Raw genomic sequence first — 16,081 nt, 5'->3', positions numbered from 1 at the left:
TATTAATGATACTCATTATAGATTTAAAGAGAATATTTCCAAGAGCATTTGTTTCATTTTTAATGTTTGCTAAGAAAGTAGGTTCATTAAAAAAAAAATCACTGATTTTAAAACAAAGATTTTTAGCCTAATCAAGTAATAAATTGTATTTTTTTTACCCAACTATTGATAAGCATTTTTACATTTTGTTAAATTTATATTGTTGGGTTTTAACACATATACCTTTATTAAACTGTACCTTATCCGTACGAATGGATATTACAGCACTTAATAGAACTACTTAATATAGAATCATAGATTCTCCAATCTAGTAAGTTATAACTATCTATTCATTTGAACTTGAAAAAAATGAGATTAGAAATATTATTGTATATTATTGTACGGTGTATTTGATAAAATGCTCGAATACACAACTTCGAGAGACCATATTCGCAGATCTAGAAGAAAGTAATAGCGTAATTTTAATAATTGCAGAAAGATAGGTATGGGTAGGTTATAACTTATTGTATTCACCAGCTCTTGTAAGTGTAGGGAATTACTCAGGACAACAGTTTTAACCAACTTTTTTACTTAGTCTATAAAAATATTAAATATAAAAGCTAGGTGGGCTACACAAAAACTATTATGAAAAATGTATTTTAAACAAATATATAATAATCTCGCTGGGAATGTACACAATATACATAATCATATATATACCTATATAGCAAAATATATTTGTTAGCACAATAAATTCAACAAAAATGTTCATAGGCCTATTTATGATATAGTGTTGATTGTCAAAGTTGATTACCGCCCAAGATTATTACTCATATGAAATAAAAAGATTCTGAAATATTATTATTATTATATTATTGAATGAAAAAATTATAAATTATAAAATATAGAACTTTTAAAAGAATATTCGAGTATTTATTAGCAGAAAAATTTAAATTTGACGGAGTTAAAATAAAAAAAATAATATAAAAAAAATATCTAAATACTCGTATGTTAAAAAATAATATTTGCTTATACATATGTATAACAAATTAATCCTCGTTTTTGTCAAAACAGTATATGCTTTCGTAATATCTAATAGCCATTTGAGGATATTTTTCATGTATTAATTTTGCTTCCACCAAATCTGAGGTTATTCGATTTTTCCATTTAACTAAAAACAATTGTTTTTCGTTTCTCTGCGTGATTCCAAGAATGGCTTCTAGTTCAAATCCATTATAAAAACCAACGTTTGAAGCTTCTGCATTTAAAATGCGTGTTTCATCATCAAAACTATCGTCCAAAAATTCCATATCCACAGTTTCTTCATCAAGATTTTCAATTTTACTGAAAAAAAAAAATAGTAATTAAAAACTAATTGAAAATAATGTTTATAGATTCTATTTTATGATTAATTTATTTTTATTTCCTATAGGTATATTTTTACTAATTATACTGAGTGCAAAAAATTAAACCTTTCAATCACAGACGGGACTAGGTACCTAAATTTAAAAAAAAAAATAAAAAAAATACTATTATTGTTTTAATATTAGTGTCTTTATGTGGACCCAAATTAAGAGTACTGTTTTTATGCACTAAATTATTATATGTTAACTAATTATATAGGTACATTTTACATGGGTGCTGAGTTTAAGAAAATCAATAGAAACATAGGACAATGATGAGTAGTATTTGAATATAATATATATATATACCTATAGATATAAGTACCTATAAATTATAATAATTTATTGAAAACCAACACACCTTAGTAAGAAACTACTGTATATAACAGGCATGTTATTCCAAATTTGATACACACAATGAGTTTAATACCTATATTATTGTATCTTCCAAATTAAATTTCTAATTATTTAAATAAAAATTGTTTTACACAGATAACTAAGATAACATTAATATTTAATAAACTTAATTAATATAGTTTTAATTATAATGGAATTCACAAAAGTGCAATTATTATGAACAAATTCATCTGCGGACACATATCTTATATTTGACGATGGGAAATTGAGGTTTTCCAGAGGAACCAATTTTTTTTATGTTAATTGGATACGATAAATAAAATCAAAATCAAGTTAAATTTTAACTAAAATCATAATACCTGGTATTTATAAAAATATAATCTATATTGTAATATTAATAAATAAAAATTTAAATTACCTTGACATACTACATTTAAATACCTCCTTGGGAAATTAGTTTAAAAAAATTGTATGTTAAAACCAATATTCGCTGTCTGCTATATAATATAACCAAATATTTTTTTTCATATTTACGGTAACCAAAAAAAAAAAACGAAAATGTGTACCTACTGAAATATGGCTGAATAGATGCCACGGTGCATAAGTCAGTGCTCAACATTAATTACTGATTTTTTATGTTGCACCCATATGATAAAATATAATGAAAACACTAATACATCAATAAAAAATAAAAATAATAGTTACACATAACAAAATTATGTTTAGTACTAAAGTTGGCAAAGACAAATAATTAAGTCTACTAATTACTAAATATAAATAATAATACATTTAATTTGTTGTTTATTGATAAATGTAACATTGCTTTTTTTAAACACCATTTTTTTAGGTGTGCCATCCTCTGCAGATTTACTCATATTCACGTATTGATAATCTCGTAGATGAATGTTCATTTAAAAATAATAATAAAGTTATCTACAAAAATGCTAAAGAGATATTCATGAATACATACAGGTGTAATTAATAATATTATCAAATATTCATTTTAAACAGTAATTTTTGAAATATTTTTATTTGCAGGTTTACTTAAAATATTATTAATACTCATTATAGATGTAAAGATATTTCCAAGAGCATTTATTTCATTTTTCTAGTACCTACTCAAATGAATGTTACACTTATGTTGATAAAATATTAACATTTTTCCCTGACATTACTCTTCGGAAGACTCAAGGAAATGCATCATACATTCATATATATATAAGACATAAGTTCATTATAAATGTCTATCAACGTACAATATCCTAATAATCAGTTAAGTATCGATAAAATTTAACACATGCAGTGGTTTTCATTTTTTTGGTTTCTTAGTTTTAGCACACAAAATACAGCTGACTACTTTTTAACAATAATATATGTTTGGTATAATTATTAATTAAACCTTTATATAACTTCTATTAACAATTATATTAACTAAACAATAGTAAAAAAAAGTTAGTAAGTAATGTTTAAATTAGTGTATTATCGTATTATAATTTATATGATACTAACTGAATAGCCCGGATTCGTTCGTGTATTAAATAATCGATTCGTATATAAATTGTTTTTTTATTATAATTAAAAATTTTAAACCACGTAGTATATAATAGTTTTTATAAATTAACTTATGATATTTTTAACTGAAATAACAAATTAAATTAAATTAAAATAATAAGAGTGGTTTACTTGTAGGCTTTTTTGGTATACCCTTGTGAAAAAAAAGTTGTTAAATTATTTATATAACACTCTAAAAAACCGTTGACTTTAAATATAAACCCTCTAACCCTCCCCTCAGACAAAAAATAATGAAAACCCGATGACGAGGTGACGCTCAAGAAGGTATTTGTGAAAAAAAAATTGGAAAAAAGTTAAATAGTGTCGTTACAAAATTGGAATATAAAAAAGGCCTGCTCTTCTTTTATATATATAAGGATAACTGATATGTTTACTATTAAAATTTATCAAGTATTTATTATTATTTTATTTCATTGCCAGCAACGCCATTTAGTGTTTACTGGAGTTGTTAGAAGTGTACAATGGTGTTCAATTTCGCTTTAGTATCATAGTATTGATTCATGCATAATTCCGTCTTTATAGTGTATCACCTACTCTAAGACTACAACGTCTAAAACAATAGAGAATATCAGGAGCGACAATCAAACACCTGATCGATAGTTTTCATTTTGCCGGAGGTTCGATATGTTGATGGCAATGAAGTCTCGGCATGTCATAGGTCATGGTTAAATACGAATTTAATATGACGATACGGTTACATCATGCCTACGTCAACTGAAATATTTATCATTGAACGACGAGACTCTGATAACTGTCGCTTCTATTATGTTCTACGGCATGGGTCACCGAATGGCGGGCGGCAGACAAAGAGTAAATAACACATATTATTACGACAACGTCGTATGTGTAATTATTATCAATTATTATTTATGTTAAATATTATCGATTTTAAATAATGAAAATATGTACTTGGAATTTTGATGGCCCGCGAAAATTTTCAGATTCCTAATGTGGCCTTTATATTCTTTGTTGACCCCTGTCCTAGAGTACAACAGTAATACTACCAAAGTAGTTATAATACTATCGAAATGACGATTGTTTAATCATCGAAATGAAATGGTTGCCGAGAGTGGAATTAACCAGATTAATTTTATTATATCAGAATCCAATTATATATTATGCTTATTAAATATCCAAAATTCCTAATAATCCAACGACAAAGATAAATTTAAATTTGCCGCAAAAATTATACTCGTGTTTCATTGGTTCCGCCTTATAGTGATCGTGAAGTGCATTTTTTATAGTGCTAGCGAAAGATAATAACAATCGTGATTTCGATTGCACTACCGCGTGTGTATTATAACCTTGTATCATATACAATGGATGGAGCCATTCCCATATCGGCCGTGTAAACAATTTGTAGCACATAATATAAGCGACGAGTCTCCGACATTGATGTTCGACATGCGCATGCGCGATGCTAACCGTCGCATATTTAGTTGAATTCAACAACTAAATATGCGACGGTTAGCCTTGCGCATGCGCAGCACACCAAACAACAAGGTCAAGAGACTCGTCGCTTATATTATATTAATATGTGCTTCAATATATCGTGGCATCACAGAATAGATTAAAATTTAATCTATTCTGTGATGTCATGGCTCCATCCATAGTATATGATCTAATAGATTATAACTATATTTCTATATAGCCCGCTTCGCCACGTTCCAAGCGGAATATATTTTGTTGCAGTGGTTATCAAACAAAACATTGCGCCAATAGTTACGCGCCGCCGCGGTTCCGGGCCGTAACAGATGGTCGCACTAATAGAATGAGAACCAAATCAATATCTACACGGTGGATGGGGTTCGGGGTATCGTGACTGGGCGATTGTAAACTCGACCCGAGGGAAAAATGTTCAAAAGGTCTATTGTAAAGTAGGCCCGTGTTTTTTTTAGGTAAAAATGTTTGACGAGTAAAGTCGGCCCGAATAAAAAAAAAAACGTATAATTTTCTTATAACATTTTTGAAAACCATTTACCCAGAGGACACACAAAGAGGCGACTCTCATTATCCTTTAAAAATTATTTTAATTTTCATATTATTATTCATGGTATACAATTCGTAATAAAAATATAAAATTTTGTAAAAATGTAGATAAAATGTTTCAATGTTGGATCTAATTTGAGTATTCAGTACAAAAAATATAAATGAAATGTATTTATGTCGAGTTGTAAGTGTAAAAAGTGTAAAAATATAAGTAAAATTGTAGTGTAATACGAGGTTATAATATAAATCTATTTTTTTAAATAAAAATCTGTGTGTTCGACGTATTCACTCAGCGGTATTTCCTTATTTTTATATTTTGTAAATATTAAAATTATCGGGTTGAGTTTACAACCGACCTTTTTTAATATAATACATTTCCGGACCGAGTTTACGACAAAAAATGTAACCGCGGGCCCACTTTACATTTGCCTTCGCGGCGGCCAGCCACCAGTTTTCGAGAAGCGGACTATACTTTGAATACTACCATCATAATGTTTTTTTGTTTACACGGCTAATTCCAAATATTGTGGATCAGTATCGATAGTAACCAAATATCAGTATACTTTGCTTACTATCGATGTATCCTGTGCACATGTTGATTTAGCTAATAAAACTAACAATAATAAATACGGACAAAAGAGTGCGCGCCAAAAAAGATTGTTATTACTTATAAGTTATAATATTAATGCTATGAATCATAATCATTATTATTATAATTCATCATCACATTAATATTATTTTTTATTACGTACATGGTCTGATTGAGAATATTCATTGAATCGTCTCCTTCGAGCATCGCCGTTGGCGGCGGTGAACGACTAGCAGCGGAGTCGTCGGTTGGCAGCTGTGTGTCGTTGGGACGATTCACCTTAACAATGGTTTCCGAATCAGCAGACATGGCGGTGTGCTTCTCTTGAATAGAATCGACTAAACAGTTAACAACGATAAACGTTAATAATATTCTTGTGATTATAATATTAAAGAACAAATAAAATATTAATATAATGATATTATTACCGTTTAATGGTTGATGACGGTGCTCAGAGTCAGATGAAGACGGACAAAGTTCTGGTGTCGTGCTCTCGCTACGGTGACTGCGCGTGAAATAAGCCATCGTTAGTAGTGTGTCGGGACTACGAGCAATGTGAAAACGAAAAAAACGTAAAAGATTGGCGATTGAGTCGGGCAGGATAGGCCAGAATAACTTGTATGACACGAGATAAAATAGTTGAGGTAATCGAGCTACTGTAACGTCCTAACAACAGTCTGTTGTAGCCATCTAGCGTGGGTTGTAACAATATACCGACGCCAAGCGAATAATGGTATTGTCGGTAGGCAGCTGATGGGCGGGCACTCAGTTTACAGTGTGTTTCGGGTTGACGAAACGGTCACACTGACTACTGCAATGCAACTGTTGCAGTGTTGCAGTGTTGCCGTTAGTGTTTGTTGCTGTCGATGTCGTCGGGGTATTATTTTAAAACGTACGGAACCGGCAAGCGAATTAAAATGATACGGGAGCTATATGTCCTGTAGTGTGTACATTGCAGGAGTGTCCAAACTGCGAATTGACCGGACTGCCGATTACTTTCTACTGAACCGAAAACGACATTCATTGATCAAACGGTGAACTATTAGAAAATAAAATATGACATTCTATAAACAATATTATCGCGCGCACAGTACAGATATATTTATTATATGTTTATTTAACTTTTAGACTTACGTAATCAAGAACATTTAACGACTATGAAAAATTGAACTAGTATAATATACTGTTTAAGGTTTGTCAAACCTTGCCGATAGAATAAAATAATAAAACTTATAACCCCCTCCCCCCCCTTTACAATATTTGTATAATATTGTAAATTTGATGGCCATATTAATTTAATATTTTAAATATATACAGGGTGATTATTTTATCATTGAACACTCAGTAAGTATTCATTTTTATCATTTTTTTTTCAAAATATTTTGTTTCGTGCTTTTTTTTTCAAAAAGTATGACATTTTTATTTTTTCGCCATTTTTATTGAATAGTTAAATCACTATCAACTTTTGTTTTTCAAACGGCACCTATATTTAAAATGTACTTAATTCATAGGAAAATTTTTTTTAATGTTCAAATTATTATTTTTCGATAATTTTTAGCGAGATATAGCATTTCAAAGTTGAGTGGTTTTCGGTTTTTATAATACTTCTTGTTTCTGAAAACCAGTAATCACATAGGTAATAAATAATAATAATAAATTAAAATTAATTATATTATAATGTCAATAAATATTATATTAAATTACATATAATTTGTAAACTTAAACTGCTAAATGTCAGATATTTAAATTTATGTAATTAAATCTAATTAATAATTTAATCATGATATATATTTGTATTGTAATGATATATATATATATATATATATATATCATTACAATACAATTAACTATGGAGGCCATTAATTTAAAATATTTGGCAAAAATAACACTTAATAAGTCAATTAATATCGCAACATCTATGTATTAAGTATAATATATAAATTTCAAATAAGTGATGATAAATATACATGCTGTAATATAAGTTATAATGTACAGTACGTAAATATATTAATTGGAAAGTCAGTAGCTGAAATTTGAAATATAACGCAGATATCGTAATGTCGTTTTAACGATGTAATATATGACTATAGTAGCCTTTTACAATGATCTAATATAAAAAGTCGAAAAATTCGAAACTGATTTGTGCATAATATAGCAGTTATTGGAGGACATTTTAAAAAATTATAAAAATAAATAAAAAACATAAAATATCAATGAGTTATGTGTTCTTAATAATCCATTGAATTAGCAAATTAATTATGAAAGTGTACAAATTTATACAATTTTACAATAAAATTAAGCTGTATTTTTAAAAAAAAAATTAAGTGGTTTTTTTATTTTTGACCATTGTATAGGGGGGTCTTAGTCACATACATTAATAGAGCTTAGAAGTTAATGCATTTGCATGTTTTGTTTATTAAATTTATTTTTAAATAAGCTTGAAATTATTTCACGCTACTAAAAAAATAATATTAAAAATTTATCTTAGCATATTTTTGAATAATAATAAAAAAATTAAATTGTTTATTTATTGTGAGGGTTTTCACTAGGTATATTTTTATTGTGATTTCAAGTACATATATTTTAAAGTATATTTTTACTATTTTAAGTGCATTAAGTTCCGAGCCGTAACTCATATATTACATTAAAAAAAAACTGCACTACAATAATTATACAGATAATATTTCGTATTACAGCTACTGAGTACTGACTTTCCAAATCATTTACATACACTATAAACAACATATTACATTACAAATATATTTTATATTTAAAATTATTAGATAAACTTTTAAGCGCTTTACTTGACACCACGCTAACCAACAAATCTAGAGGCTACATGTTAAAGGTAAAATAAACTTTATTAGGTATAATTTACAGGTAGGGACGTATTTTAAATTTTTTTCTCGTGTACAGAGGTTTAGAAAACAAAATTATACACACGTATAATGTTTGACTGGTTTTTTCTTCAGATCGAGTTTTTATTTAAACTGCCTTTTATGTAAAATAAATTTTATGATTTTAGGTAATATAGCTACATTTGTATTTACATCTTTTCTTTTTCGTCAGAAAAATATTAAATAATTACATAATAGGTTCAATATAGCTTTTAATTTTTATATTTGATGTATTATAAAATTCCGATTTGTAATTTTATTTAATACAGTAGAAAACAAAGGTTATTAAGGTAACTTATTCAGCTTCCAAGTCCTAATAATGAGACTAGTAATTAATATAAGGCTAAGGCTAATCACTATGATAAAGTGTTAGAAAAGTATGAAAACCAAAAAAAAATGTTATCTAGAAAAAGAGCAAAAATTTCTTTTTTAAAAACCTATTAAATAAAAAACAAAAAAAAAAGACACGGTAAACATATAACTATAATTTAAGGAAAAATAAAATTCGTATTAAAAAATTCCAAATTTTTAATGACGATGCAATAATATGTGTTTAAACGTTTTCGCAAAAAATTTCAATAACTTCAAAAACAAAAAATATTTATTAAATCAATTAATGACTCGGGAAAATTACAGGATACTCGAAAATATTGTGTCACAAGGATATAATAAACATTTTGAATATATAATAAAATTATTTTTTATTGTTAACGTTTTTAAAAAAACTAAATGGTCCTCTTCAAATTCTGAACGTAGAAAAATAACTTCACAGAAACCTAATCCAAAATTAAGAATTTTACTACATTTTTAAATGTATTACACCTTTCTATTAATTAAATTCCATAAATTATATCTAAAGATTTTTTTAATAAGTTATAACAGTACGATCAAACATATAATTTAATTCAAATGATAATTAAATTTAATATAATATTTAAAATTTTAAAATTGTAAAATATAAAATTATAATCAACATTGGAAATATAATAAATAGCATAAGTTTTTTAATTGTTATTATCAGGGCTAGGATTTATATGCAATAGCATGTTTTTTTTGCGACTTCTGATTATTGATATTGTCAGTAATATCCACAAATCACCACATGATGCGTTAAACTGCGGTGTTTTTATTTTGCATGTTTTTGCATATTTTGAATAAAATTAATATTATTGTATAATATTTCGATTATAAGAATGCAAAAATGCATGTTTTGTAGTATATTTCGTGATTAATATTTATAATTTAATATTAATATTTCGTATTTAATTCTAGCCCTACTGATTAAAGTATAAAACTTGGTATTTTTGTCAAACATAAATTTTATTTCTATATATACAATCCTACGGTACAATAGGTATGCAATAAAAGCTTCAGTCAATATAAATTAATACTACGATCTAATCACCGATCATTTATATTCGAAAATTTAAAAATATCCACTATTGAATGTGAATTATAAATTTTATTCCTAAATTATTTTATTTTATTTTATTTCTTAATTATATCATATCAAGAAAAACCGTGAAACAACCAATCACTGATGTATTTCAATAAATAAATATTTACGTTAACGTAATGGTGACACGGAGAACGTCATATTTTTAAGTCCACATTTTGTATTGCCGTACACAAATCCAAGTATTAATAATAATAAACACTCGCACAGATATTGTACTATAATATTTTATTCATTTTCACCGTGTCGGCAGACTAATATCGTAACGCGCAACGAGATCTGGTGTCGACGACTCTTTTATTGCGACGCGCGTCGCACGAATCAATCCGACGGATCGTTTTTCGTCGAAAGTGTAGCGTTTTTGCACAAGCAGATCGCGTTACAGATACCGTTCGCCGTCGTGTCGAATTCGAGGGACAATAATATTAATGTCATTCTTGGTGTTACGATAAAGAAAATTAACTTTATTCCGATATCTTATTCGATATTCTTATTCGTCATTTCGACAAGCTCACTATTTTCACCGCAGAGAGAATTTCTCGTATTCAACTAAAAACCAGTCAGCCCCTCGGCACAAAATAATTTTTATTTTTTATTCTTTTTCGTGAGCATTATATAGACAGGTATAGTAAAAACCATTGTTTTATTCACAATTTGAACGATAAAATATATAAAAGCATACGCCATGTCTTTTGATTTTGTAGTTATATTTTTTAAACTTGTTCAATCGTGTCCAAGTCCGAACCACCTGTAACACGACGTCAATTTGATTCGTGTTGATCCGGACTCGGCTGCTGCAAACTGCAAATAATCGTGGACCGCGAGTAGTATAGACACGCACAAACACGTTCTTCCCGTTTTGGTGTTATGTAGCCATTTTATTCACACACATACACACTCGTGGACGACACACGCGAACAAGTAGGTATATGCGTATAAAAATAAAAACGTATAATGATGTGATGTCGGTGCACCGCCGTTTCCGGTTTCGACATCGCTGTTTGCCGCGGGGGGGCCGCTCGACGAGTCGAAAAACACGCGCGCCCGGGAAGTAGTACTTAGTAGGTACCTACTATTATTATTTCCATACCATCATCATACCTAGTACGATAGTTGTGTACACTGTAGATGTTTCATATTATTTAGTGGGACTGTGTGTCGTGATGATGCGCGTTTGATGTCTACAGACATCACAGCGACGATCTACCGCGCACCGGCAATGGGTTCGTGGACGCTGATGTATATATAGGTATTGTACAGGTACAGTATAGACACTCTATAGATACTGTTATATATATTATCAACTCATTGACACTTGACAGACTATGTGTGTGTAAATATAATTTATTGGACGATAGTAACCTATTTGAATTCGTGTGAACTTAAGTATGTTTCAGATTCTGGGCGAAGTAATGAATGTATATTGATTTTACAATGATATTGTGTGTGTGTGTGTGTCTCTACTGATAAGTAGTAGAAAAAAATTGCTCGATTTATAACTTCATAGGTTAAGAAATTGGATTTGGTTTGTACTTTTTAGAGGTCAAAACTAAAAATTCTAAAAATATTATATAACTATTTGAATATATTAAAAATACATAGGTGCAATTTTTTTCATAAGCATTTAAATTTAAATTTACACTATGAACCTTTTAACCGTTTTTTACGGCGAGGTGGTTTTTACTTCAAAGCTAATTGCAATACTATCTATATATGATATTGTATAATTAAGTACTACTATAATAAATAAATATTAGCAATATAATAAATACAATGTTTTCGGCAAAAATTAAACACTTAAAGTAAAATAAATTACTTTATTAGCCTAATAGCTGCAATATCAAAAAACATATCATGAAATATGCTTAGTGAAATATAAGCTGACAGACCGCTTCTATTCAGATTTATTTTTCGTATAGGTACGATAATAATATATATATATCATTGAATTAGAATTTAACACATTCATTACGGTTATCCAATTGACACTTACAAGTTACAGTACAGAAGAGCGGTATGGCAGTAACGCACATTTGCCGCGGCCACTTTATAGTATCGACGACACCAATAAGCTGAGAAAACAATTTGTAATTTTTTTATTATTAAATTTTATCTGACATGAATTCTCATAGTATGTTTTATATAACGTATAATATTAAATGCCTACAAAAAGTGTTGATCGGGTCCGAAGACTCCGAAGACGTTTAACAAAATAAGCACCTACCTACTTGTGTGGCTCTTGAAGGCTAATGTTTACACTAGGTATTTAAAATAATATGATATTGTATAATTATTATTAGCTCTTCTTTCTTTTATCTTTTTAATGTGTATTTGACGTTCATATATTTTCATACTGTACTTATTATCAGTCGTCTGTGTACCTATTAATATGTGTGTGATAACATTATATTATTTGGTTTTAGGTATACTAAAAATTGCATGTGTACAAGTGTACGTTGAAAATGAAAAATCGTACTATGTAGTTGACAGTACTTATATTTTGAGTTCCAATAACGACCGTATTTTAATGATTATATACTTATAACATTTATTACATCCTATACATAAATATTATGCATGATACATTGATATACACTATATTATAATTGGCTAGCTACCATGAAAATACACACTAGACAGTTATTGACTCTTTAATATTTAATATTAAAATGACACATGGCAGAAAGTTCGAAATTCACCATCAACACGAGCGAACTCAAATATACAATTATTAACATAATTTAACAATATTATTAATCTTCATAGCTCATGCAGTGAAGTATTATTTTTAAATAAATGTGGGTATTAATATTAATATAGATATAAACATTATTTTGGAATGTAACATTAGTTACTGTATGTGATTATATACCTACCTAAACCAAAATATTTGTACTTTGTAGTATATAGGTACTATTAGGATAGAGACTTGTATAAAATGTAAAAAATAATAGATACATCAATATTGTAAAATGAATTTTATTTATTTACCTATACCCATATTACCAGTGTTTATAACTAAGAGGTACCTACTGGCTACTACCTACATATTTTAAATTAGAATCTAGAAGACTATAAATAGAAGAAGATTTTAATCGGATCATCGTTTTCATTTTTCAAATACTTAATATCTATTTACACTTTAAGATCATAATCAAAAACAACAAAAATCAATGGGAAAAAATTCTAAGTCAATTTAAAATCTGAAGGTAAATCTATAATTATAAACATAGAATAATTATTAAGATACTTTTGTTAGAATAACTTTATTGTCTGAAATAAAATATTAGATCAACATTGCTCATCGGTTAAATATCATATAATATTATTTGCTTATAAAGTTACAGCACAAACCTGTAAGCATATAAAATATTTTATATCACTATTTTATGCGAATTTCTCGATTAGAAACTGAAATTATTAAAATACGACATCGAAATTTCGTATTTAAATGTCTCTTTTATATTTTTAGACCAACTAGCTCTACTCCTATAAATATGCAGGCAACACACCGATGTGTATAATATGCAGTGGAGATTAGATAAAAGGGGTGTGTAATTCGTATTGACCATAAGACATTTAATTATAAAATCGAATTATTAAGTAAATTAAATTTTTATTGTACGTATTTATCTTTGAACCACAATATTTTTCAAAAGTCTTAGTAAAATAACACACTATAAAGAGAAGACTATCAAAATGGTTTTAGAAGAAATCACAATTATTTATTTAAATAATATTTTGGATAGGTTTTTTTTTTACAGTAACAGGTACACAACAAAAATGTTTTAAACAGCTGTTTAAAAAGCAAAAAAAACTTTTTTTGCATCATAAATTATTAAATAAATATTGAAAATTTAAAATATTCAGTCTCTTCTATTTAATTCGCTCAACAACTGCATTAAAAATAGTGTAATAGACGATTTGCGTCAACCGTTTTAATTAATATTTTTTATCATTTCGTAATACCGCAACAAATAAAGATAATGGCTGTAGCTAACGTCATATAAAATTCTTTTGTTGTTTAACTATATTTGAACAATCATTTCGCTGTACAGTTTGTTAAAATTGCCTGTATTATACTCTAATAAAAAAAACGACGGTACTTGCGTGTATTTTCCATTTATAACGATTTTACGCGATTATATTACAAATTAATAACGGACAGTTGATCAGAAGTTTTAAAGTTCACAATAATATTATATAGTATGCAATATTTAGAATTATCATAAGATATGTTATTTTTGTCGATAGATTGTTGAGACCTTTAGGAGGCACGTACTATTAATTGTACCTATATACCTTGTTACTTAACACGTAAAATGCTCAAGCTTTAGTCCTGCAGTAAAACGATTGACACTCATTCTTTTTTTTTTCATATAATATTATATCTATTTTGTAATAATTTATGTACACTGATTACTAGAATAATCGATTTGTATTATTTTTAATTTTTTCATTCACATTCCTTGATTTTTTTTTTACGTAAAAATATTAAAAAATAAATCTCGCACATATTATATTTTTAATTTAAGTACAAAAAAAAGAACTTATCACTTCGATTAGTATAATATATATACAATAATCAGTTATCAATTATAATTATAATTTATAACATAATAGTATAATGAATAGGTCTTGTGATATTAAATTACAATTAATATTTATCGTGAGTGTAATTATTAAGTTTTAAATGATATTGTTTGATTTGCCTGTTATTAATTATTATGGTCTAATAATATTATATGATGTAGAAAAAATTAAGTGGACTATAATTTGCTATTATTCAAAATGACCTATTGTGTGATATCATTTTCGTATCGCCTAAATATTCAAAGGTCAACTGGATATAAAAACGTATCGTTATTGCGTTAGTTGGTACATGATTAAGAATTAATTATTTTTAAATCAATCTTTCGTAGTCGTATGCATATAGATATGACAAAGAAATAACTAACATCCTGTATACATTAAACATTTTTAGTAAATGAAATTAATATGGCTAAAAGAACAAAAAAATCTTTTATAATGGTAGTGCCAAAGTCGATTTCACTGGTGTAATAGTATATTAATAAATTTATAATAATAGTAAATTGCAATAATTGTTCAATTCTAATAAAATACGATTTTTAAAAATAAATAAACTTTACTTAAGATAATAGGTATTATGTGTAGTGATACTCCAATGGGTGACTCGCTCTGTTTTCTAAATCATATTATCGCATTTTATTATTTTATACTATCTAAATAGTATTTCGGGCAGATTTTAAATTTAGTATATTTTATAAATAGGTACATTTTTTTTAACAATAACATATTCTATGTATTATATTGTAATACATACCATATTACCCAAACCGCCTGAGTGCATAACTGTATAATCATAAGAATTGAGTAAGAACAATAAAGGTGTAGTTTTATAAAATTAAAAAAAAAAATAAATAAATAAGATCACTATAAAAACTAAAAAACCTATAGAAAACCTATAAAATCATTATACGAATACACGGCGTAATTTTTAAATTTGTTTTATTACATATTTTGATTTAGCATACGGTATCTATGACAATAGTGTAGCATGGAGAAGTGTTGTATGTATAGTAATAAAACCCCCACCCACATGCAAGTGTTTATAATCAAACTTATACTGGCATATAACTACCTATGAATGGGCATTTGTTAAAAGGGACTTATGTAACATATTTAATCAAAACGGTATTATGATAATAAGTTATCTTCTTATGTAAACACATCGTTAAAGGCTCTTTCCCATATCATATTGCCTGCTTGAAATTATTTTGAAATAATCATAATTTGTTAAAAGGTATTTATGATATAT

At 27.5% G+C, this 16,081-nt stretch overlaps 1 protein-coding gene across 1 annotated transcript; it reads right to left on the bottom strand.

Annotated features, from left to right (window-relative positions):
- Positions 1-942: 942 nt before the first annotated feature.
- LOC113558840 lies at positions 943-6,570 on the bottom strand. The gene is made up of 3 exons (XM_026964410.1): positions 6,318-6,570; positions 6,053-6,227; positions 943-1,323 (listed from the first exon to the last, which is right to left on the bottom strand). The coding sequence occupies exons 1-3, from the start codon at positions 6,412-6,414 to the stop codon at positions 1,029-1,031; spliced, it is 567 nt and encodes a 188-aa protein (XP_026820211.1). The 5' UTR covers positions 6,415-6,570; the 3' UTR covers positions 943-1,028.
- Between the last annotated feature and the right edge of the window lie 9,511 nt (positions 6,571-16,081).

The sequence above is a fragment of the Rhopalosiphum maidis genome, chromosome 3, assembly GCF_003676215.2.
Source record: "Rhopalosiphum maidis isolate BTI-1 chromosome 3, ASM367621v3, whole genome shotgun sequence".
Classification (NCBI taxonomy): Eukaryota; Metazoa; Arthropoda; class Insecta; order Hemiptera; family Aphididae; genus Rhopalosiphum; species Rhopalosiphum maidis.
The sequence above is the reverse complement of the archived record's forward strand: the minus strand, read 5'-3'. Positions and strand labels throughout refer to the sequence as shown.